The 27,409-nt window shown below is 38.4% G+C and overlaps 1 protein-coding gene across 1 annotated transcript in view; it reads left to right on the top strand.

Annotated features, from left to right (window-relative positions):
- The first annotated feature begins 6,599 nt into the window (after positions 1–6,599).
- GRID2 (glutamate ionotropic receptor delta type subunit 2) overlaps positions 6,600–27,409 on the top strand; it is a 1,250,164-nt gene continuing 1,229,354 nt past the window's right edge. The window contains exon 1 of the mRNA XM_084897107.1: positions 6,600–7,748. Coding sequence (XP_084753233.1) covers positions 7,661–7,748 — 88 coding nt within the window. The 5' untranslated portion in view covers positions 6,600–7,660. The remainder of the gene's footprint in view (positions 7,749–27,409) is intronic.

Genomic DNA, 27,409 nt, shown 5'->3' with positions numbered 1-27,409 from the left:
AAAAGGGAACTGATGATTATATAAATTTGAGATAGTTTGGGTTAAATACGGGTTAATAATTTGTTTCCTAGGTGATTTCTCCAAGTTTTTATTATGTTAATGTGTACAATTAGTCTCTAAGAGAAGAAAAATCTATCTAGCACTTTGCAATCTGATGTGGCCACTAAATCTCTTTCTTTCCAGAACAAAGTAATCTGTAATACTCAAGAAGGAAATGCTAATTCAGAAATTTCCAATGGTTTATGCATTTTAAAAATTTAAAATTGTATCATATTTTCACAAATTTGATGTTGTTGTATCTGATTCTTTATAGTTCAACTCTATCTTGATGGAATTTTTATAATGTGATATAGAAGCAAAGTGTAAAAGAATTAAAGTGTTGACAATATAATTAATTTTATTAGCAAACTCTAGGTAAATTTTATCATATTTAATATAAAAATTAGGTTTCCCCCTCTGCATTATCTTAAGTAAAATAAACCATAGTGGAAATATGTCAAGTTAAATTTATGCAGAGATTAATATTGGACTTCTAGGGCTGAGATAATTTTTATTGTCATTGTCCCAAGAACTCTTGTAAAACATCTTCTATTTTTTCTACACTAACCAGATAATCTCATAAACAGATCACTTGATACCTTAGTATTCTCTCTATTTTGAAGTGAGTCAACATGCTCTTGCCTTATACTGCATGAGTAATATTCCCTATATTTAACGTTTTTCATTTTATCTTTTCATTCATTTATTCATAAAAGTTAAACACCAACTTGCAGGACCAATGAGAAATAATTTACTGTATTTGAGACTACACTGATTATTTACCCTTCCTAGTAAGAAGTGAAATTAAATGTTTATAGAGTTTTATTACTACTTTGAAAACTCCTTTAAAGTCAATATGTGTATTTATATAAATGATTTTTTCTCTCTATTTAAACCTCCCCAATGATATCTGCTGCTATAAAATACATCTTCAACCAAACACATAAGCACACTTTGTATCTGAGTTACTCATGTGCCTAGAGAAAGGTATTTCAAAAGAAACAGTTAATTCCAGAATTAAAATTGTTAATTGCAGAAAGATAATAAAATCTGATCTTTAAGAGTTAAATTATAATTGAAATTCACTATATTTGGCATTATGTCTTTCTTTTTGCTTTTGACCTGTTACACATTTGCCTTAAGTGATAATGCCACTCTAGAGGAATCAATCCCATAATTGTTAGACACTTTTAACCTTCCATGGCCAAATGCAATTCCTTAACTCAAGATATATAAAATATTTTCACTTGAGAAACATAGAATAGTTAAATTAACCTCATTTTTTCAAATTTAAAATTTGAATCACATAATAATGTCCCAGTGTTCAAATTACCCTTTACCATAGGATTGAGTGGCATATTATTAAAAATTGTTCTAGTAATACTTAATTCCTAAGTAACTGATGAATTCAGTGATGTGAATAAAGCAAATATTGTAAGACTGTGATAATAGGTAGTTATTATTCCTACGTGAAAGTTTCAGAAGAAATAAAACTTCAGAAGTTGTTGTCTAAAATAAATCATTTAAAATATCTTTTGCTTAAATATAGTCATTCGATTCATATGGGATAACAATACTCTGGTAAACTGTTAAGTACTGAGACATGTAAAAAGTTAGCTGATTAAATCTACATCAAGCATGGCTGCCATCTTGTGGGGACAGGATATAATGTAGTGAGGGGCCAATCTCAACAAAGTGTCCCTGTTGGGTTACAAGAAATGATCTGACCTCCATTTACCAATTGCTTGATATTTATTAATATTCTCCCAAAAATTCCATATCAACATGCAGGCAGAAGAGATAAAAGGTCTGAACAAGAAGATGAACAAAATTATTTATTTATATATGTACATATATACAATTACATTTTTTATCCCAAAAGTTCAGTATTGTGGCTAATGTATGTACAGTGAAAAAACTTTGAAATTCAAAGTTTTCACTTGCATTAATTCTAAGAATAGATGAACTTGATAAAGTGCTCATAGTTAAACAAAATCAATATAGTTGCAGAAGATGGTTAGACTTTGTATTTAGAATGCATGATGTCTGCAGCCTTACAAATTTAGAAAGAGCTTTGAAAGGAAGGGAGGATTTAGGAATAATGTGGAGGGGGAGAAATAAGGACGGAAGGAAGATACCACCTATCTGAAAAGATTTTCACTTTTGTCACAGTTAACATAGTTTGATAGAGTAGAAAGTGGTGAGTCAGTGCAAGGTTGACCCAGAAAAGAAAGAAATTAAAAAGGACAGGTTATACCCAATGTGAATATGTTACATAGGGATGTGTGACTTAATGATTTTCTTGAAGAATATCTACAAATAAAAAAAATGTGCTTTGCAATTTCTAATCTTTCAACAAACATCAGTACAATTTTTGAGACTCAGTTTCCCATTGTTTTCTAGAAAAGCAGACATTATGTAAGAGAGGCCCTAAAGTACCAGTTTGTTCTTACTTTCTGTGATCTGCTAAGTATAAAAGGTGTTCTTTTAGCCCCCAAAAGAAAATAAATTTATATTTTTAACTTTTGCAAATGTACATCTCAATTATAATTTTACAGCCATAATTTGTTATTGTCTGTATGTATATATATATATATATATATATATATACATATATATGTATATATATATATATAGTCTGTCATTGTCCTCTTATAGTTTCCTTTCATAGTCATGTTCAAGTTGTAATGCACTTAGAATCTTTTGTGTGGCTAATCATATTTATGATACTAATGATACAATCACCCTAAGTCCTCACTTAACTTTGTCAATGGATTTTGAAAACTGGGACTTTAAGAAATGACATATAAAGAAACCAATCTTGCCATGGGCTACTTGATATAAACAAGAGTTTTGTTGCTATGGCATATTTCCGGTCACAAAAACATCTCCAAACTTCTAAATGAGATCCTAAAAACTAATATTAAACCTTGAAGTAAATGTGAGCTATATTACATTTAAGAAAGAATAATAAAAACAAGTAAGATACGTAATTATCTTCCAAATTGCTTATTCCAGTTCAGGGTTGAGGGCGACAAGAATCTATTCTGGCAGGTTAGTCATTCCCACACTCACACTCATTGACACTGGGACAATTTAGATATGTCAGTTCACGTAATGCGCACATCTTTGGGAGATGGAAGGAAACCAGGGTACCTGGACAGAACCCCCTTGCACTTGGACATGGAAACGAATGCAGAGTGGCCATGTCTGGAGCTGATGTCCCACCCCCCACCTCCCACCAATGTTATAATGAAATGACCTTACGCAAAACCACAGTGCTGCCGGACCTGATGTATAGTGAATTAAATACGTTGGATTCTATTTTCCCCCTGTATTCTTTCCAAAGCTAACTTTCTCCCCTAATTTTCATATGGGCTGTCTCATTAATTAACTGATTTTTATACTGAGAGTCAGTCTCTGAATCATTGAATATTACTGAAGAATCCTTTAAAATTAACTAATACAAGGTGACTTATGACTTTTATAATACTCAGTGAGAAGATGATATTTAAAGTTCAGGCATTAGTGTGTTTTTTTTAATTATTTTAGTTTTTTTAGTTTCTAAAAGTGAAAGTGAAGGAATTGTATGTTCCAAAAATTTTCATTAGATTGTTTTTTTACACAAAGTACACTGTACATGATTAAAAGAGCCTGCATGTGTATGTCCCTTCAAAAATCCAAATTAATATTCCCCCCAATTTTTTTTCTGTAAAATTAATCATTATGTTTTATACCTTAAAAGTGCTCATATGATCTACCATTTCTTCAAATTATTGATGCGCATATCATAACTAAGGCCCGAATGAAGTGATAGTCTTCACATAGGAGGAATAAATTCATGAACTGTGGTTCACTTACATTTTAATTTCAAAAAATTAATCATTGGGTGTGAAACTTTAATGAATGAAGGCTGATTTTCCCAAAATGTTAGACTGTCAAAAAGGTTTGAATTTCATTGCAGCGAGCCAGATTCAGCAACCATTTCCATGTGATAATGTTTGAACTTCAGCTAAGCAGCCTTAATTAGACTAATAAGATAGCCTTCATAAAAATGCTTCTATGAAAGTGCATCCAGTAAACTTGTTATTCTTTTCCCTCTGGAACTTAACATCTAACTTACTCTTTAAAAACTTTGTAGCTAACTAATATATCACAACATGCAATTTTCTAAAATAGTGGAAAATATAGTTAACACATACTTTGTTAAAATGTGTTTAAACCTATATCCCATACAAAAACTATTAATTAGCTCTCATTGGGTACAGAAATTATTTGGACTTTGAAATGATTGATTGATATTCTTAAAATGCAAATCAATAAGTCACTGATTTAATTTTGCATTGACTTTCTTGTGTTACTTTTGGAAATCTGTATCTCATGGTTCATGATGCCTTAAGATATTTTGTGATGTGTCACTCAGATTCATTTACACGTTTGAGTGTTGTAACAGAGCTTCTGAACTATAGCTTCACGTTAGAGTCATGTAAAACATGTTGGCCAGGCCCCCAAACCCAGTATTTTGATTAGGTTAATAGCTTGAAGTGATTTTTGTGAAAAGTTTCTCAGGTTATTCCAAATTGAAGCTACCTTTGAGAACCACTAAATGGGAGGATTGGGGGATAATGAAAATGTTTTGCTTGTACTATGCTAGAACAGATTTCCAAGAGAGAAGATAGTCTGAATTGATTATATTTAGCTAGCTCCAGGAATGACATTTGTTATGCCATGTCTGGACCAGCTAATGCTTTGAAGTTCCTCCTAGTTCACTGACTCTAAGATAGTATAGTGTTCTATCCATGTTAACAATTATTTCATATTTTTTTCCTTGATAGAGCACATAGTGACTCATTGATTTTTAAAACATGCTTGTGAATAATATAATAGAAGCAAGCTATGGGGAGATACATCCATTCTGTCAAAGATTCATTATCTGTACCAACAAAAGATAATCCATGAAATTGCAATGGAACCCTTTGAAAATTAAAATGACACCAACAACAATCTGAATACAATCAATACTGAGTCTAGGTGTACTAATGATAAAAAGAGATAAAGAAATGATCAAAATTGTGAGGTAGTAATCAATGATGTCTTCTTGGAAGCACTGCTTTATGACAAAATCAGAAGGAAGCGATGCATTTCAAGTCAACAATGACATTTCAGTCAACTAAGGGACTCTGTGTAAATGGCACAGCGAATAAAATGCAAATAAGCTATGGTGCTCACTGTAGAGGCCTTGATTATCTCATTCAGGAGGAGGTCCATGGAAATACAAAGGTAGAATATGCTAGAAGAGCACAGCAGAGGATGGGTTTATGTCATATTACAACATTGGGGCCAAATGAATCTGAACAAAGTCTTGAAGTGTTAGAGGAGAGTGATTGGGAGGATGAAAAATGCCTTCCAACATTACTACTCACATAAACAACAACATGGAAGCACAACACTTTCTGGGATGTTCAGGGAAATAATGCACAGGATGAGTGAAAGAAGCATGTCACAGAGATAAGAACACTCAATTGTGTTTGGAGAAACAATAGCTCAATTCCCCAGACTAGACTGAGAGAAGGACTCAAGTGAGAGAGCAAGAAGAAAAGTTGGCCAAGGTTGAGGGCAAGGGAGGGCTCTGAAGGTTGTTTGAGGAGTTTGACATGCAAACATCCCAAGTAGCAATATTCCCAAAGAAGTTCAAACATAACTGAAATAATAATAATAATAATAATAATAATAATAATAATAATGATGATGCCTGGTCTCAACTAGTCTCTTGGTTGTGTTAATCTGAAATGAAGCCAGATGGATATGTTACTCTTCAGAAGAAGGGAAGTCACAATCCTCAGGGTTTTATTTCAAGGAACAAATTCACAGAAAATTCTTTCATTTCAGGCTTGGAATGCTGTCATTCAGTCCTTTCTTTCTCAGCTCTTTCCATGGAAAAACAACGCATTTCCTTATTCTTAATTTATGTAACTAATCTGCTATCAAGCTACTAAATGTAATATTTTGATCAAATGCTTCCCTGAAGCATGTATTTCAGTTTTAATTATTATATCTTTTATTTCAAGATCTTTTTTTTTATCCTTTCTGTATCCCGAATTCCTAAAAAATACACCAGAGACAGGAAAAAACCCCCCACAAAAACCCACAAACCCCACATTGTATAAAAGGTAATTAGCACGTCCTCTCCTTTTTATAACTTTATAATTGAAATCTCATTAAAAGCTTTCTAGGTCTCAGCTCCCTTAGTGGCCAGGTGTCCCTAATTTGTTTTTAAACTAATGCGACTAATTCCAGGCACTGACTAGAAAAAGTCGAATACCTGTTGGAGAACAGCAACACCAAGGTTAAATAAGTGGGGTGGCTTTTTAGGTTGCCTCTAACCTTGTTTTTTTCTTTTTTCTTTTTTCTTTTTTTTTTTTTAGGCTTCCACGTCTCTTCTCCCGGACTCCTGCCTTTCCCCCCCCTCCAGTCCCTGTTGAAGATTCCAGGGGAAATGAGAGCACTATTTTGTTTCTGCCTTGTATTGCAGATAGGGGGAGGAGGAGGTGGTTATTAGAGAGAAGCTCTTCCTCTCTCGGTTTCCCCCTCTCTCCGCCTGGCAGCTCCGCTCTCTCGCAGGCTCGCTGGCTCTCCCAGCCTTAGGTGATCCATTTCTAGGCAACAGCGGGGCCGGCGCCTAAGAAGCAGCTGCCCAGCTCGCGCTCCCCTCGCTTCCCCTGCATCCCGCCAGGCGAACCGCTCCTAGAGCATCCTGCAGCCGCCGCCTCGGCTCCCTCCGCCCGCCCGCCGCCCGCTGCCCGCGCCCAGCGGCTCCCCCGCCAACCGCGCCCGAGCCACCGCCGCCCGGGCCCGCCTCGCCGGGCTCCGCGCAGGAACCGGATTTTCTCTGCATCACTATCTGCATTACCTTCAAGTTCACTTTTCCTTCCTCTTGGAGAGGCTCCCCCCTCACCCTCACCCCTCCCTCTCCCATCCCTGCCTGGAGAGCCTGGCAGCTCCGCTCGGAAGGAGTCTCCCGATCTTTCCTTTCCACTTCGATTTGGTTTTGGCAACGGAGACAAGTGCTTCTCTGCGGGGCCGTGCGGGCCGAGGGGGGGCCGTGCTTTTTGGCCGGGGCGGGGGAGGGGACATCCGGCCGGAGGAGGGGGTGGGTCTGCTGGAAGTTGCAGCGGAGCCGGGACGCGAGAGACCCGGGCCCGGCGCCGCGATGGGCCAGGTCTGAGCTGCAGCCTCTCCCCTGCCCGGGTGCAGCCGGGGCTGGATACATTTTTTTTTTCTTCTTTCTTTCTTTTTTTTAAAGAAAAGCCAAAAACTGCAAACAACTCCGGCGATGCCAACGTTCCCTTCCAAGTGACACGGCTTGGCGAAGGAGGATTCCTCGGGCTGAGCTCTTTCGCTCGTACTCGCCCTGCCTTCCTCTTCCTCGGCGACTGATTCAAGGCTTTGGCTCTGGCAGCTGCAGGAATAATTTTTTTGGGGAAAGGAAAGCAAAAGCTGCGCTCAACTCCACCGTGACCTCCAACTCTTTGGACTGTGTGTGTGTGTTCCCATCATCTCGAAAGGAAATCCGCCGTGAAAAAAAAAGAAAAAAAGGAAACCAGCTGCCGAGGAGGAGGAGATGGAAGTTTTCCCCTGGTTCTTGGTGTTGTCCATGTGGTGGTCTCGAACCTGGGACGCGGGGAGTGCGGATTCGATCATCCACATCGGTAAGTGCGGGCGGGGGCCGCCCGTGGGCACTTTTCCCGGCTTCGGTCCCCGATGTCCCCCCTCGGCGTCCCCCTCTCCTCCCGGCGGCGGCTGCGGTCCACGGCCGCGTCCGCAGACCCTCCCTCCCCGCACCCGGTCGGCGTCCCGGGCGGGCGCAGAGGATGCGCGGCCCCGGGCCGGGCGGGCGCCGCGGGTTGGATGCATCGCGGAGAGCGGGCTGCGCGCGCGGGGGTCCCGCGTTCCCCCCGGGGCGCGTGTGCTGTGTGTGTGTGTGTGTGTGTGTGTGTGTGTGTGTCTGTGTGTCTGTGTGTCTGTGTGTGTGCGTGTGTGTGTGTGTGTGTGTGTGTGCGTGTGTGTGTGTGTGTGTGTGTGTGCGCGCGCGCGCGCGTGGTCTCAAGTGTCTGGGGAAGGGAAGTTGCATGGACGGACTTCAATTTCCATCTTCTCCCCGGATACACACTCGCTCTATTTTTTTTTTTTTTTAAGAGGATCTTGGAGGGAAGCGGAGAGGTGTCCCCTGCGCGGCGGGGAGAACCGGGGTGGGAGGCTGGGGGCGCTCCCTTCGGATCGAACAGGTGGTTTTGCAACGTGAGCCGCCGCCGCCTCCGCCGCCGCAGCGCCGGGCGCTGGGGCCGGGCTGCCGGGGGCGCCCGCAGCGGCCGCCGCCTCTTCCTCCTCCTCCCCGCGGCCCCTCGGCTCGGCGGTGCGGAGTCGCCGCGGCGGTGGCGGGAGGGGCGGGGGCTGCGCGGCGGGGACCGGGCTCCACGCGCCTCGCCGCCTCGCGCGCGATCCCCGGGCTGAGCCCGGCCCCGCGGGGCTCCGGCCGCTCGGGGAGCAGATGCGCGCCGGGCACCTGCCTCGCCTCGCAGGCGACTCTCGGTGGTGACAGCGCCAGGCCCGGAGCGGGGGCGCTGGGGCTCCGGCGGGGCGGCCGGACTCCTGGAGAAGGACCCAGAGCCGCGGGGAGATGCTCTGGGCCCCACCTCTGGGCGCCTGGACTGGCCGGGGGGCCGGCGGGGGTTCCGCGTCATTATCATGCAGGGCGCTCGCGGCTCCGGCTCCAACTCCTCTCACTTGCTAATCCGTGAGAGCCGAGCGCGTAGAGGAGCTCTTGCAGCCCGTTCTGCGTTAATGCAATTTCCCTTTTGGAAATCCGCCTGTGCGGGCCAGCGAGATGCCTTTATTGGGCTGGAGAGAGGCCCCTCTTGGGGACTATTTCTGGGCACAGGACTTTTATCTGTCCGCAAGGCGTGATGTTCTGCAAATTGAGGAGACAGATGGATCGCAGCATCTCCCCTTTCGGTCCCCCTGCCCCTCCCCCGCGCAGCACACAGACACACAGACACACACACACACACACACTCTCTCTCTCTCTCTCTCTCTCTCTCTCTCTCTCTCTCCCCCTCCCTCTCTCTCTCTCTCTCTCCCTCCTTCCCTCCCTCCCTCCTTGGCTCTCCCTCTCCCTCTATCTGGCTCCTGTAAGCCTAACCTGCTGCAGGTGGCGGTTGTGCCTGCCCAAGCCAGGGTCTTCTATCATGTGCTTTTCCAAAGAGGCTGGCCCCTGGGCTCCAGGGGGCTCCCTCTCTCTGGGTCTCCGAGATTGTCTTTGTAAACATGTCTGCCATTCTCTATTATTTATATCAATAGAACCATATGTCTCCGTGCAAGGAGTAATGAGGTCAGAATCCAGAAAACCTTGCACTTAGGCATTAAGTAAATTAAACGCTGGATAGCTTGCCTGCTAGATCACCTTTTGCTTGGGGGGGGGGGGGGGCTAATAGTGCCTGTGGGTTCTGAACTTTTCAGGAGAGGAATGATGGTCTTATGGAGGGGTTCGGCAATGGTTTTGGCGGAGTTCAGAAATGAACTGGGCTCCTCTTAAATAAATAACTTATATTTATGTCCAGTGTAAATGACTGCAACAGGAATGGAGATATATGTTATCATTGTACTTTTGCATTCATTTTATGATTAGGGGTTTCTGCCTTATGCTCTTTATCGCTCAGGAGGGAAGGCTTGCGGATACATGCTTATTTCATTGCTTTTTCTGTGGTCTACACAAAAAATACTCTATTTGCAAACACCTACAGCTCCTGCTATCCTTTACCAGATGAATACTATTTTGCAATGCAGTCTGGGCTATTTGTTTCAAAATAGAACACAACTGTTGTATTTTTTCCCCCTTTCCATTCTGTTGTCTGTCAGTGTGACATGGCTTACTTATTTATAACTAGACCAAAAAAGTAACTGTGTACAAATTACGGATTTCTTTAGAAAGCTGGTTGTATGCATGAACTGTGCGTGTCCTACTAAAAGAAATCGTTACTTCTTAGACAATTAATTGGACTTGAATGCAATTAGTACATTAGACAAGAGGATTAGCTTCTTTTATAGACTACCTAATAATGCCATGAAGCTAGCAAATTGATGATTGTTTCAAATGCTCCATATCCTTTACAATATAGTGAAAATGTTATCTCCTAAATTAAAAAAAAACACTACAGAAGTAAGACTAATTTGTGTGCACTTCAGAGGTTAAAATTATCTTCCCCTTCCACCCCTACGCCAGGCTGACTATAATAAATTCAAAACTAAATGTTCATATATTACAATTGTAAAGCACCTGTTACTATTCATCGATCAGCTTACTTGCTTGGTTGGATAGGAAAAGAGAATTCATTATGTCTAAGAGGTGACTGCTTTCATTTGATATTTAATCTGAGAAATATGCTTTGAAATTTAATCTGAGAAACATTCGCACGGTAAATCTATTATTTCAGGACTAAGGGGATGAAAGTGATGAAGCAGGAGGGAGAGAATATTTCAACTCTAGAGATATAAGGAGATATGCAGAAATGAAAGCTTTCCACAGCCTCATGTGATGTGTTTCAGCAGAAAGTAGCTGTAATGTGCAGTTCAGGCGAGCTGGAAAGATAAAAGACACTGCTGCAATAGGTTTCTTTTGTTTGCCTGTACTTTCACCATCCTGTATGTATTTATTGAACACCTTCTGCACATAATTCAGTGTGGGGCATATAGATTTAGTGTAAGACATTGCCTTGATCTCAGTGACTTTGTACTTTAGTTTTGTTTTTTAATTCAATTGAATGTATGGGTTAATAAAACCATATAGGTTTCAGGTGTACACTTCTATAACACTCCGTCTGTATATTGTATTGTGTGTTCATCACCCTAAGTCCAGTCTCCTTCCATCAGCCTCTCTTTACCTTCTTTATCTCCCCTCCCCCCTTTCCTTCTGGTAACTACTGCTGTTTGTGTTTTTAACTCCCCCCTCCCCTAATCCCTTTACCTTTTCCACCCATCCCTCAACCCCCTTTCGCTCTGACTCTGTATCTATGAGTCTGTTTCTTTTTTTTTTTTTATTGTTAATGTTGTTCATTAGATTCCACATATAAGTGAGATCATATGCTACTTGTCTTTTTCAAGACTAATTTGTATGCACTTCAGAGGTTAATATATGTCACTTAGCATAATACTCTCCAGGTCCATCCATGCTGTTGCGAAAGGTAAGATTTCCTTCTTTTTTTATGGCCGAGTAGTATTCCATTGTAAGAGGTTCTTTAAATATTGAATCCTTTTGGTATTGAAACAAAATATATGTATGAAAACTCTCTCCATTCTTTCTTTCTTTTTGTTTTCTACTATTTATGCAGGTAGATTAATATAGTCAATTACATATTTTAAACTCTAACACGTTTTATTAAACAGATTAGTTCACTACAATGAGATATATTCTAATGAAATGATAATAAATGATTGAAATGGAAATGTGTTTATTGCAGTCAAAATGCATAATACCATTACTTTGTGTTTCTGTTAAAGCACATTATTAAAAAATTTTTGATAATTCTACACACTGTTTAATATTCATACTCACAGACACAGTGTGTAGAAACGGATCACCTCCATTGTGATCTCCCTCAGCCCCCACCCCAAAAGAAAGGTCTTTTGACACATTAAAAACTATGCAATTTTGAAATTATGCTTCTACTTTTAGGCTGTGCATTGATTGAGTAATTTCATCAGACCCACATTACTTGATTGCTTAGAAGTTTCCTAATGATCTGCATGCTGTAGGAAGAACCAAAACGTCGTGAGAGGAATGGCAATGATACTGTGTTTTATGAGGCTATTCAAAAGTCGCTCTGATTTATGTAGCTGGAAAGCTCCAAAGTCTTTGAGATTAGCCACGCCGAGTGCTATTTTCTTCATACATCAGTCGTCTCACACTCTTGACTCCCTTAACACAACAGGCGTTTAGAGCACTGCTTTAATTAAGCAGGGATTAGGTGGCATTTCCAGCCAACTGCACAGTTTGTGCTTTGCTTCATATCTAATATGGAGGATCTCATGTCTTAGCAGCTTAATGTATGCTCATTTCTTTATCTGGTTCTTGTGCTCACAGAACTGATTGCAATGAGCTACCCTCAGTTATATATCTCTGCAAGGAAACACTGACACCGAGTACTTATTCATTTATTACAAAAATGACTAGCCTGTTTTTGTTGTTGGCAGTCATGGCAAAATACCTTATGCCAGCAGGAAACAGAAACCAAGCATTTATTCATGTTTTTTTCCCCCTCATAAGCCACTGATGCTGTATCCTCCAAGATCATAATCATCAACTATGACATTTGAGAAGCCTGACACAATTCAGAGTGTTTCCATCATGAGAAAGTGCAAATTAAAGTACAAAATTGGTGGCTGAGTAAAATGTGACAGTGCATGATAAAACAAAAATTGAAGGTAGATTTTAAACCATCAGTTTTTATCCTGTTGCTATTGAGGACTGTTCTATCAAATACAGAATGTAAAAGCATTTCCACTATGATTTGCATTGTTGAATGATAGCCCCCAGGAGTCATCAAGGACTCTTCCCACCATAGAAAGTATCTCAGTGATTTAACTTATCATCTTGCTTTTTGTAAGAGTTTATTGCTCTCTGAATTATAGGTAATAAATAGTATAAGCTTAGAATGTATGAAGAAGTAGCTCCTGAATTTAAAATAAGTTTATACTTTACCTTTATTCTGTGTCATTAAAACAGTTATTTGAGCACAGTTTAGATGTGCATTAACTTAGACAATGTTATCATTCAATGATATCAACTGTGACATGACTAATAAGTCAGTACACTAAGGACCTTTGCTTTCTACTTCAAATGTTCATTCAGCAAATACCTCCTATAAATTTCAATTAAAATATGAATAAAAATTAACTTTCAACCTATCCAACCATAACAACCAGTTGAAATTCTTAAAAGAAATGGAAGATGCATTGCATTTAATTCTAATCTCTAAAGCTAAATTTATCATACTGTAATTTTATCTCAAAGGGATATTGTAATTTTAAAACCACACTTTTTCATGCAGAATTTTCTACTTGCATAGGTTCTTTTAGTTTAACAAAGTCCAATACTTGGCACTGCTAGTGAATCCTCATGATATTTCAGATTATAGATAGCATATTGATGATTCGGAATACTTAGATTTTTACTACAAATACATTTATGGCCTACAAAGATAGCTTTGCCATTAGGTGTCACTGCATTCTGAACTGTTCCTTTGTTGTCATATTTGAAAATCACATGAAATATAATATATATATATATATATATATATATATATATATATATATATATATATATATATATATGACATATATATTCTCTTAAATCCTCAGGGGAAAAGTGCCATTTAATGAGGTCTGTGATGTTGTAAAGTACAGATGGTTTTTATTTTCAAATCTGAAGAGGAAATACCATATTTTGTCGTCTCTTATTCTTGTAAGAATTTAGTTTTAGAATTTATCAACACCCTCTATTCTGCAAATAGATGAGCTTCCTAGACCTAGTGATGTAAATTTTCACAAATTTGAAATACAAGAAAATATATTCTTAAACTAATACTCATTCTCTGTTGAAAAGTCTAAGACAGCAAGAAGTTTGTAAAAATGCATAACAATGCTGGTGTCAACAGATATTAGTGAATGAGTTTGTTAAGTAATTTCTTCACTGCAGTGGTTCTGCTTTCCTATAGAACATTTGAAGTTCAGAACTGATTGCTGTTTGTACATGAATCTCATATACAGGGAGCTATGAATAAACACATATGTGAACACAAATACAGATATACGTAAAAATAGTCTCCTCATTGAATTTTGTGAATGAACAAATATGTCTTCAGATAATTTTGGACTTATAATTATTATTTTATGTATTGTATCAATCTCCACACACATACCACCACCATCTTGTTTGTATGGTAATATAGAAACAATGTCTATCATCACTTATACATTTTTTTTTTGTTTATTGAATTTTTTTTAAAAGAGGCAACATTTTTCTTCTAGTACATCCCATTATAAGAGGTTGAAACTTAGTCAACTTTAATAGGATAAATTAGTTTTAGCATCAACAAAAATCACATGCAATAATAGGTTAAATGAAGGAGCAGCTAGGCATATTATGTTAGCTCTTGCCATGTTCCAATATTAATAAACTCTTGGGATAATGTGTTATTGAAAGCTCAGAACAAAATCAGCTGATCAGATGGATAGATAAAAGATAAGAAAAAAAATACTAAATTATTATATTTAAGGAATAAATAAAATACTATATTTCAGGAATTTGTAGAAGAGATCCAGTCATGTGGTTCATGTAACTGTGCTTAATAGCTAGGTGTAGAGTGAATTAAAACATAACTATATTAGGGGAAATAGGTGGAGAATAAAACCTTAATCACACAAATTAAGGACCCTTAAAATGAAGATTTTTAGGGTATGAATAAGAATTATGAATAACATATTTGTTCATCAGATATTCTAGATAATTGCAAGTAGTAGATTGAGAGAGGTGGATTTTTTTTTTTTTTTTTTTTTTTTTTTTAGATTTTGTTTCTCTTATGCCTAGCATTAATACTAATGTGTTATATTCACTGAAACACTAATGCTTACTAAGGCTGATTGGATAAATTAGTCTTATGCTCTAAACATCATAGACCACTGTAACTTCTGGAGTTTACAAACCGGATGCCCACCAGGAATAGCCATATATGTTTGGTATCACTGGAATGTAAAAGAAGCATTCCGTATTTCGTCAAAGATCTTCAAAGTTTTGGATTCCTTCTCCAGGTGTTCTTTTACTTTATTGTTACTTACCTAGTGGTTGTTCCTGTGCAGCTGAGGCTCCGCTGACCGCTTGAAAGCGACCCCAGGTGAACAGAGGGAAACTCAGAGGCAAGGACACCTGCCTGTGTCTGTTACAAATTTTAAATCATTTGGAGTCAAGGTTCTTATTAGCAAATATTTAATCATGAAAAACAATCAAGTAATTAATTTTATTAAAATAATTATCTTTTTTTTCACTCCCCAATAATTCAAAGAACTTTTAGAAAGAATCCTATTTCATTGCTCTGAGTACATAAATAAGGGATTTGCTTCATTCAAAGTCATTATAGTTCTAGGTGTTCATGTTCCTGACACTGCAGGGTAAGGGAAGCACTATTACCAACATGTCATATGGGTGCTAACTGGGGCCAGGTTTTCTCATTCAACAGACACTTGTTCTGAATCTCTTCTCTATGAAGTACTTCTTTTAGGCCCCGGAATGCTGAACAAGTAACCTCTCTTCTTTTAGTTTAAGGAGTTTACATCCTCATCGGGCCGGCAAAGGAGAAATAAAGAAATATAATGTTATAATGTCAGGTAGTGATAAGTCTATGAAGAAAAAGGAGGGAAAAGCCGAAACCGGTTTGGCTCAGTGGATAGAGCGTCCGCCTGTGGACTGAAAGGTCCCGGGTTCGATTCCGGTCAAGGGCATACACTTTGGTTGCAGGCACATCCCCAGTAGGGGGTGTGCAAGAGGCAGCTGATCAATGATTCTCTCTCATCTATGTTTCTAACTCTCTGTCCCTCTCTCTTCCTCTCTGTAAGAAATCAATAAAGTATATTTAAAAAAAAAGAAAAAGGAGGGAATGGCAGGTGAATGAAGTTGCTACTTTGAATAGGGTGATCTGGTAATGAAACATGGGGTATGAGGTACAGACTTTTCTTCCCCTGGGTTCTTGTCCTCATGAAGTTTGAAGAATAAACTTGCGGACAAAAAGGCTTATTTAGTAAAGAGTTTAGAATTTTATTGGAATCAGCTATAAACTCCATCTGGGCAGGAGTGTCCCCAAAGGGAGCCCATGGGGAGCACCCTGCCCAACATTTCTCTAATGGGAAAAATTAAAATATACCTTTCCTCTTGTCCCTTTGTCGCCAGTTTATATATGCTATAGTTCTTTGTTTGAATCTGACCTTTTTTTATTGGTCCCTTTCCTTAATTTGGGACCCCTCTGCTTTCCTCATTGATTATTCTGCTATATGGTATTAATTTCAAAGCTCAAAACCCACATACTACACCCTAACCCCCCACTTTCCCTCACCTTATCTTGCTGATTGGAGTCACTTTTGATTATCTTACGAGTGGCCCAGTGCATAAAATTCATGCACAGGGGTGGGGGTGGGGAGTTTCCCTCAGCCCAGCCTGCACCCTCTCCAATCGGACATCCCTTTTGCAACCTGGGACAACTGGCTCCTAACTGCTCACCTGCCTGCCTGCCTGCCTAATCGCCCCTAACTGCCCTGCCTCAGCCCCCACCACCATGGCTTTGTCCAGAAGGAATACCACATCCAGAAGATGGCTTGGTTGACCTGGTCTAATTAGCATATTATGTTTTTATTAGTATAAATGGTTTTCTCCCAGTTGTGCTGTCAGAGAAAGCCTTATAGCTCTCCCAGCTACTGAGGTCGGGGCTACTGGTCTAACTTATGGTCACTTTAATTGCTCGGCCAGAGATATCCTGTCTGTCCTTGTTTATGGCTGTCTTAATTGCTTAGGTCAGAAATGTTTTCATCTACCTGTGGTATTTCTCTATCCTCTGTACAAGTAAGATAAGCTCCCTGGCATCTTCAAGTCTCCATCTATATATTCTTCTCCCATGGACCCTCCTTATCTCTAAGACTCCCTAAACCTGCCTATTTTGTCCCTAGAACTCATTTCAGTAAGACCTCTCTCAAGAGATGGCCATCAGAGCAGAAAAATGACTCAAATAAATCAGTCATGTGGATATCTGATGAATAGGATTTCAGGCAGAAGGCATAAGAAAGGCAAGGGCCCTGAGACAAGACACTAAGGAACACCTTGGAAGTCACTGTGGCTAAAGTTTTAATGAGCAAAGCAGGTAGTAGAAGGAAATAAAGTCTGAGAGTCAACTAAGGAAGGTCCTGTAAGGCCTTATGATATTTATGGTAAGGTATTTAGGTTGCCTGGGTATTTAGGCGGTCCAGTGGAGTGTTGAGATCAAATGTGTATGAATGACATAGTTTGTATTTTAGAAAGGTAAGCATCTCTGCTTGGGCAGACTGGGTGGAGAAGACATACTGCATGAATTTTAGCTTGACAATAGTGAGTTGGACTAGTTTGTAACTTAACTGAGTAGTTGTCAGATTGCAGATATATTGTGAAGGTAGAAGAAAGTGGGTTTTCCTGATTGATGATTCAGCTGGGATAAATCCAGAGGAAGAAAAGTGGGTTCCAAGGTATTTTACCTGAACTAAGAGGGTGAAATGTGTTACTATTAACTAAAATTGGAAACACGGGCAACGGGCAAGGTTTAGATAGACATTGAAATTGCATTTATTCAATTGGAAATTCCTATGACACATCAAATTTGAGAATTTAAGTTGGCATTTGACTCTGTGAGTCTGGAATTTGTGGATTCAAGCTATATATTCAGAATTCATCATTATAGACATAGTCTTCAAAGAAACGGGCGGGGGAGGTAGCCTATTCATGGAATAACTGTGTAGTGAGAACTCCAGGACTGTGCCATGGGACAGCCCAACATGTAGAGAGAGAGGATCCAGGAAAAGAGCAAAATGAATGACCTGTGAGTTAGGAAGAAAAGCAGAGGGTGTGAGTAAAGTATCAAGAAGAAGCAAATGAGACACCCTGTTAAATTCCCTGAGTGAAAATTGAGACTTGACTATTGCATTTGAAAATGTTGAGAACCTAGGTAACTTTGATAAAAAGTGGTTTCCGTGGATTGCAACTGACAAAATAGTGATTGGGGAGGATTCAAAAATATAGTAGGATATGAGGAACTCTATGAGGTTTGCTATAAGGGAAAACAAAGGAGTGGGGGATGGGATTTGAGGTAAAGGGAGGATTTTGACAGTGTGGAATCTTGGAGAGAAGGGTGGGAAGATAATCAAACAAATAACTAGTTTGCATACATGCCTAACTCATGGACACAGACAATAGTGTGATGAAGGCCTTGGGCTGGGGGCAGGGGCAGGCTGGAGGGGGTCAATGGGGTAAAAAAGGGGACATATGTAATACTTTCAACAATAAAGGTTAAAAAATAAAGTTATATTAAAAAATAAAGTTGAGTGTTGGGATATAAATGATAATTTTAAAAAGTTTAATCACAAGAATTTTTCAAAAGAGGATTTAAAATAAAGTACTTTTTAAAAATATATTTTATTGATTTTTTTTTACAGAGAGGAAGGGAGAGGGATAGAGAGTTAGAAACATCAATGAGAGAGAAACATCAGTCAGCTACCTCCTGCACACCCCCTACTGGGGATGTGTCTGCAACCAAGGTAATGGACTTGACTTTAATCAAACCTGAGACCCTTGAGTCCTCAGCCTGATGCTCTATCCACTGAGCCACACTGGTTATTTCTTTTTATGTAAATGTGTTTGATTCCTTAGTTTGGCCAGCTAGTGATTGGTAGCACTGTTTATTTGTTTTTGTAACCTTGGATCAAGTGATATAGGCCAATGCCAGTAGAATTAACCAGAGAAAGCTTAGATATCCCTTCTGAAACAGATTATTAGTTGTTCTGCATTTTGCTTTATTTCATTTCCCAGATTAGCACTCAAACCTAGATAAAAATGTGTTACCTGAAATTACTCATGGATTATACCTTAAAAGAGTATTGATATGCCATTACGAATAGAATCGATATGTAATTTAATGTACTAATTTTAAGAATTTACAGTATTCTTATGTAGCAGTATTAAAATAGCATAAAATCCTCTTGTAACAATAAATAGACACATTTGAATTGATTATAGGTTTCACCTCTAGTGTGCATTTGATTTACTTAAAAATCATTTTGGAACAAATAAAAAAATAGTTACGTCACAAGGCAATGCATATCATTACCACAGAGATATTAAACAGAAGAAAGTCATATGATATTAATTCTCAGTGACACATTTAAATAGTTCCTTTTATGGGAAGTTTCACTTCTATTTGTGCTATACCATCCCTGACGGATCTTTAGTCATAGGTGAAAGTGAGGAAAGGAAATGTTCTAAATTTTCTAACCTCAGAATTCAGCCTCCTAAAAATGAATCTTATTTCATTGGTCTCCTATTAGTAACAAGTTATGTATATTACATTGATTTTGCCACTAAGATAAGATTTGTTTTGAAATAAGAATGCTAGATGTCAGTGAATTATATGTGTGTGTGTGTGTGTGCTATTTCCAGTGTTTTCTCCTCTATAAAACATTGTGTCTTATGGAAGCAATGTAATATGAAAGTCACAGGGTTGCTTTGCTTGGATACATTTATTAATTGATGTGTAAACATGGACTACATGAACAGTGAGGGATAGGAGTCCTGTGGTTTGGGCATAATGATGACTAATAAAAAAGCAAACTGCGTTATGGCTGGATCATACAAACATAACTAATGAGATACATAATATTAAAAATATTTCAAATTTACAATTTTATAATTTCCTACATGGTAAGCATTTGAAAGAAATGCTAAGCAGATTTAAATCCAAATTTAAATTGAGTGGGCACCTGAAATTGGAGAAGTGCTTGTTTACTTAACCTGGACATCATTGAAATGACACACCACGCTGGCAGCTCATTTTAGATAGACTGATTACCTTTAAAAAAAAGAAAAAAAGGAAAAAAAAGAACAGGTAATCTATTAGAAGTTACCGCAGGCCGAAACCGGTTTGGCTCAGTGGATAGAGCATAGGCCTGAGGACTGAAAGGTCTCAGGTTCGATTCTGGTCAAGGGCATGTACCTTGATTGCTGGCACATCCCCAGTAGGGGGTGTGCAAGAGGCAGCTGATTGATGATTCTCTCTCAATGATGTTTCTAACTCTCTATACCTCTCTCTCCCTCTCTCCCTCAATAAAATATATTTTAAAACAAGTTACAGTAGGATGAAAGATTCAGTTCTTGTGCTCTGTTGCATGCAGTTTAGGGTGAATTAAAATCTAGAAGAGGGATTCTTCCTTTTGATAATCTCCACAATCTGACAACAGACAAAACTGTGTTAGTAGTATAGTGGCAATTACTGTCTTTCTCTCCAATGTGGAATCTCTTCTCTGCTGATTCTATGAATGGTGACAACAGGAAAATAGAGAATTTTCTTTTTAGAAATACCAGCAATTCTCAGCAAAGCTGAAAGGAGGCATGGACTTTATGAAAAATCATGATAAATGTATTCTTAATAAAACTGTTAAAAATTTTAACAAGTCATTAGCCTGGGCTCATGCACAGATTTGAGAGGTATATTATGCTGTTCATTGGTGGTTCAGACAAGTTGGATTTTGGACATTTTTGGTAGTTCATTATATTCAAGCTAAGAAATCACAACTATATCCTCATATTCATTTGCAAAAAAATATACTTTCAAGGTACATGAAAACCATGACATGTAACATTAAAAAAATCAATAAATACTTATGAGGGCCTGTTGTGTTGAATACAAAAGTGCACATGCAATACATGTTTTCTGTTCTTTAGATGTTTTTAGGTATATCTGCCTTCTAAGTTCATACTGTATTATCCAGAAGCTGAAGGTAGAGCAATTCAGGACTCACAGTGGAAAAGCTATGGTCTATTATGACAAAGGGATGATGATAATTCAATAAATGCCATTTTTATGATGCCCTTAAGTTTCTATAAAGCAAAAATATATTTCAGAAAAAAAATTATGTGATAAGATGATCACTTACAGAAGGTCTTCATTTATAGTAGAAACCTCTTTATTCAATTTCCTGATGGTTAATCATTCACCTTGTTATACATACGGAGTACAAAAACAATGCAGTTATGCCATAGAGGTAAGAGAAAGTCTCTGCTATTTGCTTCTTTTCATCTTTTTTTTAATTTTTTTTAATTTTTGGTTTTCTGTAGGTGGCAGTAGTTATGCTATAAGGTCCTGTATAGGATGTGGCTTTGAGATCCAGTTATCCTGTAATTAATAGAAGTAATGAGACCATTTCTAAATTTATTACCACATATCAGCTCATCCCTGTAAGCATGGTTTCTTGGGTCTAGAGAAAATGCATTTATTTTTATTTTTTCTTCCTATTTTGAAGGTATTAGTATGCTACTATTTCATATTACTAATCTGTACTTTCTTCTAGATGTGTAGAACATCAATGAAAATGACCATTTTTTTGCTGTAGCAAACACAGAGAGAAAAATTACCTCACAGAACAAGTAACATTGGTTACCTTTTCAAGTGGAATAAGTGGTATTGGGAAAGCATATTAATACCAACTTTTAATTATGTATGCATAATTTTGAATAGGACAAGCATTAAAAATTGGAATTGTTCAAAAACTAACTGGTCAATACTTTCTTATTTCTCCATAAGAGTTCAGTTAATAAGCAGCAAAAATGGATGCTCTTATTCTTTTTATTTTTTATTTTTTGTTCACCCTTCAGTGACAATGCTGATCAGCAATGAAAGGGCTGAAAGCAAGGAATAGGGCACAAATGGTTTTCGGTAATCCATAAAATGGAAATTCAATCTCTGAATGCTTATAATATAAGCCTTATATGAACAGGTTTGCTGAGAAGATATACTCTTAATTTCTCAAGATATTGCTTAGATTCTGAAGATAAAATTTCCTCTTGGCTGCTGAACCTGTAAGAGGATTGAAGCTTCCAGGTCACAAAGAGGAATTCTGGGACAGAAGGGAGGATATTACTTTGAGAAAAGAATGTCCTTCAAGGTTAATGCTGCTGACAGCTAGGACCCCCATGATTAGCTCAGTTTCTGTGTGTAATGGTGATGTTTAAAAGAAAATATATAGATTCCAGATTTACTTTTAAAACATGTTAGGTAATTATGTATGCACCGTGCTAGTTTGACATTCCTATCAATATACAATATATTGTTTAATGAGCATCTTCATTGTTTATTCCCAGGTGATGCTATATTATAGACCATCAAGAAGAATTTGAATATTTCATTTTTAGAAAGAAACTGTGACACACATGACTAAAATAAACACAAAGGTATGGTTAGTGATTAGGTTGGGGGTCATCTGAAGAGAAGTGAGAACGGAAAGTGATGTGACCTAGGAGAGCTGCATGGTATCGATATTACTGATCATGTCTTAGGTATTAAGCTGAGTGGTGGTTACACAAGTGTTAATTTCATACATACATCTGAAACTTGGTAATTGATTTGTAAGTGATGATAATGTGTGCCCATTGCCTCTCCTTATAGTAAAATCCCTTGGTACTTTTCAGTTCCACCTTTGGTTAGACCCCATCCACCACATAGGATGGCCCAGTTCCCAACATTCCTGGAGGAGAGTAGAATGTTTATAATACACCAGGATCATTCAATGGGAAGTGAGAGAACAATCCAGATGTCTGTGTCCAAACATGACGCTCTGGGATGGATTCATCAAGCAAGCTGCTTTCTCTGCTCTTCAGAACCTGGTCTTGGAACCTTCGTTTCTCCTGTAGCAAGGGCAGGGAGTGAAGCTAGAGAGAAGAGAGGAAGGAATGTGCAGAGGGAACAATCGGGTCAGTACCATCAGAGGAAGTCTGGGATAATCCATGTTTTTAATATGTCTTAATACAAATATAAAAAAGGTAATGTGTTATAATTTTGTAATTCATATTTTTCTAGTATTAACAACTTCTATCACACCCTTGGGTTCTAAGAAGGTTTGAACAATTCTTTTAGAAAGTATCTTTAAGGAGTTAATTATTTTCTTGATCTTTTATTGATGTTATTATGTGCTTATAGTAATTAATAACAAAGCTAATCCAAATAATTGATATTTTGATAATTTAATACTGTATCTTTTACTCCAACTATAAACTAAGATATTCTATTCTGCATTGATGAACAGACAAAGAGCTTATTGCAGCTGATTGATCTTAATGCTGTGGCCCTTGATTGAATTTCCAATGGAATAGTTCAGTTTAATCCACATAAATCAGAAAGAATGAGGAGAAAAGCTTCCACAAAACAACCTCAGAGGCAGAGAAGAGGCTATTTTTTCGAGATTTATTGAGATCTAGCTGTCATATAACACTGTGTAACTTCAAGGTCTACAGCATTATTATTTGATATATTTATATATTATAAAATTATCACAGTGGCATTAATACCTCCATCCCATCACATAAAAATTGCATTGTTTTGTGGTGAGGGCATGTAAGATCTATACTCTTCAAAACTTTCAAGTATATAATACCAAAGCCTAGGTAGTGTCTCCCCTTTGAATCATGGTCACTCACATGTTATCACAAGATGGCTGCCACAAGATGGCTGCCCCATGTTGTCACAAGATGGCCACCACAAGATGGCTGGCAGGGGAGGGCAGTTGTGGGTGATCAGGCCAGCAGGGGAGGGCAGTTGGGGGAGATCAGGCCAGCTGTCCTGGATTGTGAGAGGGATGTCCGACTAAACCGGCAGTTGGATATCCCTCAAGGGTTCTTAAATTGAAGAGGGTGCAGGCTGGGTTGAGGAACACCCCTCCCCAGTGCACCCAGCCTCTAGTTATTAACTATAATCCACCATGCCATATACTAGATTACTAGAACCTTTCTTATAACTGAAAGTTTCTACCCTTTGATTATTCTCTCCAATTCCTCCACCACCCCCAACCACTGGTAACTATTCTACCCTCTGTTTCTCTGAGGCAAGCTTTTTTACATCCCACATATGAGTGATATCATAGAATATTGGCTTCTCTGTCTGATCTGACTTATTTCACTTAGCACGCTGCCCTCAAGGTTCATCCAAGCTGTCACAAACAGCAGAATCTCTTTGTTTCTCGTGGCTGAATAATGGAATATTCTTTATGCATTCATCCTTTGATGGACACTTTGTTTGTTTTGATTTTTTATTTTGGCTTTTGTGGATAATGCTGCAGTGAACATGGAGGTACAAATATCTCTTTAAGTTCCTGATTTCAAGTCCTGGATATATGCCCATAAGTGGGATTATTGGATCATACTATAGTTCTATTTGTAATCCTTTGAGAACCTTCCATACTGTTTTTCATAGTGATTGCACAATTTACATTTCCACTAACAGTGCACAAGGGTTTTCTACACTCTCCCCAGCACTTATCTATTCTTTTTTTATATTCTTACCTGAGGATATGTGTTTTTTGATTTTTGGTTTTGTTTAAATTGATTTTAGAGAGTCTGAAAGGGAGGGATGGAGGAAGGGAGGGAGAGAGGGAGATGGAGAGAGAGAAACCTTCATAGATTGCCTCCTGTATGGGACCTCACTGGGGATCAAATCTGCAACCTAGGTATGTGCCCTGACTGTGAATCGAAACTGAAGCCATTTGGTATATGGGATGATACTCCAACTCTAGATGTCTGTTGGTGAGGGCTGTGCCAATCACGGCAAATGGGAATGAAGAGGAGAATTTGCTTAAGAGAGAGACTAAGAAGCTTGCATTCATCAACTTAGTCATGGATTGAGTGCGGATAAAAGAACAATGTCTAACATTATTTTTGAGTACTGTCTTGAGGGACTGAACTGATGAGGATGCTAATAATCACTAATATAGAAAACCCAGAAAGAAAGGAGCCATTATGAGATAAAAGAAACTTGAGTTTGGTTTGAACTCAAAATTATTCTGACAGGACTGTGCAGTGTCATATCCCAGAGAGCAGCTTTCCAATGAGCCCCCTCCTGCCAGATACGGTAGCCATCAATCCTATTTTAATCTAAAAAAGCAAAGTGTTTTTCTAGTCATTCTCTTCTAAATTTTTCTTAGATTCAATGTTAATAGTGTCATTTTCTATTTATAACGTGAACGATTTGAAATATTTTTGAGCTACTTATATTCAGAAAATAGTAATTCTACAAAAGCAAGAGCCTTATGGCTTTTGGTTTCTGTGTGCTTATGTATCAATTCATATTATTGATTCTAAATAATAGTACTGACTTTTTAAAGTATATATCTCATTCTCATTTCTTAATGTGAGTATACTTTTTTTTTTAAAAAAATCAAAGTCTGGGTTTAATATAAAAAGACTAATGCTGTCATTTATTTAGGTATTTCCATTTAACATGGGATGATCTTTGACAGAATGTTAGGTTACTAAAAGTCAAATAAAATATGCTAATTTATTTTTTTTTGTGTGTGCATATTACCAGTAGAACCCCCTTTTGTAAATTGTTAAAATTGCATAGAAGGGTAAACGAATTTCCGTAGAATTTCGTGTTGTTATTTACACATTATCTGCAAACATAATTAGCTGAGGGGAAGGAAACGTGTGCTCCTAGGATGGCGGAAGCTCAGCCTGCAATGGGACATGTGCCATTTAGGACTTAGAACACACTAAAGGGATCTCGTTGGTCTGTCTTATTTTTTTGAGTCTTAAAAGACTACTTCATAGTTAAGGATCTGGGTTCTCAGATAAGAAATGTTTGCAAACACTGATGTGGAGTCTGAAGAATGTGAGAGCAGAAACAGTGTGTCTGCTCATGTGTGAAAACACTGGATGGAATGGCCTGGATCCAGATAAGCCAGTCTTCTTTTCTCCTCTGTGTCTCTGTTCAGAGTCTAGCTTTTCAGCCTGTTTTTATCCATACTGTCAGTGCTTAATCTGGTGAAAACAATTTAAGTATGACCTATTAGTAGAACTTAATTTTTGGAATCTTGCTCTTTTTTGTTCTTACTATTTGGAAGAGAGCCAAGGATGGACAATTGAGTGCACCGGTGGGAGGAAGGCTTCAGCATTTCTTAGTCTTGCTCTCGGGCTCTAGAGAGCAAGGGTTGTAGAAAGGATTAAGGGAAAGACATTTAGCACCAGTGATGGATAACCTGAGTGAGCTGAGTCAGTCAAAATCTGGGATGACTAGTAATTTTTTGTTTCTTAAACTGAGTGGCATATGGTATCAAAAATAGAAATGCTGGATTTTATATTGGCGTTAGACTATGTGAATCGTGCCTGAGTCACATTGCCAACCCCTAACTGTGATGTCTCTAGATAAGTAATGAAACTTTAGGGGGCTCAAATCTACCTGTTCCTTTTTCCTCTCCACCTCATCTGGAACTGTAATAAAATGTAAAATATGGACCTGTAGACTCTGCAAACAGCTAGTATCCATACTTACCTGGACTGAACTTGTAATTTAAATATACTTCCACTCAGGACCCTGGGTCTGAGTTTGCATCAGAAAGTGGATATCACACCTAAGATCAGATAGGGCTCCCTGTGTACCTCTGTTTCTGAAACATTAATTTAGATTTACAGCTATGGCGCTTTATTTTTATTTTTATTTTAGAGGCAAGGCATTATTCTTTAATTTATTTTTTAATTAAAATGGGGTGACAATGGTTATAAAGATTATAAAACTTTCAAATGTATAGTTCTATGATATGTCAGCTATGGCTTTTCACAACATATACATCACAATTGAACATCTTCGTTAAAGTAACTGAATTTAATGTGAACTATTTCAAAGATGACATTTCACTCTAAATTTACATTAAATAGATGGCTAGAATATTATTTGTTATCACTGATGCTGATGTTTAGTGACTACACCCTTTAATTTGAAATAGGTGGATCTTATAATTTACTAGAGGCCCATTGCATGGGGATTTGTGCAAGAATAGGCCTTCCTTCCCCTGGCTTTGCTCCTGGCCACCCAGGAGCCTGCAGTCTTAGCTCCTGGCTGGAGCACTGCTCCTATAGCTCCCTCCAACCTCTCTCCCCCAGCCCTGCCCTCCCACCTTAGCAGATGTCCTGCGCTCTGCCTGGCTGCTCCCTGCCTGTGTATACAAATTAACTCACCATCTTTATTGGGTTAATTTGCATGCTTATGCCTGATTGGCTGATGGACATTGTGGAGGTATGGTCAATTTGCATTTTTTCCTTTTATTACTATAGATTGCCCAAACTAGGACCCTTTTGAAGGTGGAAATGGCATTATTAAGATTTCTACCTGGGTGAAAGGGACAAACTAGGTCTGACTGGAGGCAAACAGGATAAATAAGGCAGCACTCTCATTGCAAACTCCTATCTGCAGGCATGCGATTAGCTTGCAGTTTGGCGCAGTCACAGCCTCAAAGCTCCCCTGGGCAGATTCTCCTTCACTAGGCAGGGATTCTGACTTAGCCACAGGTTGCTCCTTCCCCTTATCTAGGTCTTTTATGTTGATTAAAGAAATAGACTTAGGCTTTATTTTTGTTTTGTTTTTTAATTACCTAGAGCTCTTTTCTTCACAGGCAGCAGAAAAAGGAAAAATAGCTAAGTATAGGTTATCTCTTTTCACACAAATACACTTAACTGTGTTTTTTTTTTTAATCAGAAATTGGTATCTGTAATCAC

Source organism: Pipistrellus hanaki (assembly GCF_964339955.1).
Source record: "Pipistrellus hanaki genome assembly, chromosome: 1".
Classification (NCBI taxonomy): Eukaryota; Metazoa; Chordata; class Mammalia; order Chiroptera; family Vespertilionidae; genus Pipistrellus; species Pipistrellus hanaki.
Note: the sequence above shows the minus strand (reverse complement) of the source record. Positions and strands in the feature narration are given on the sequence as shown.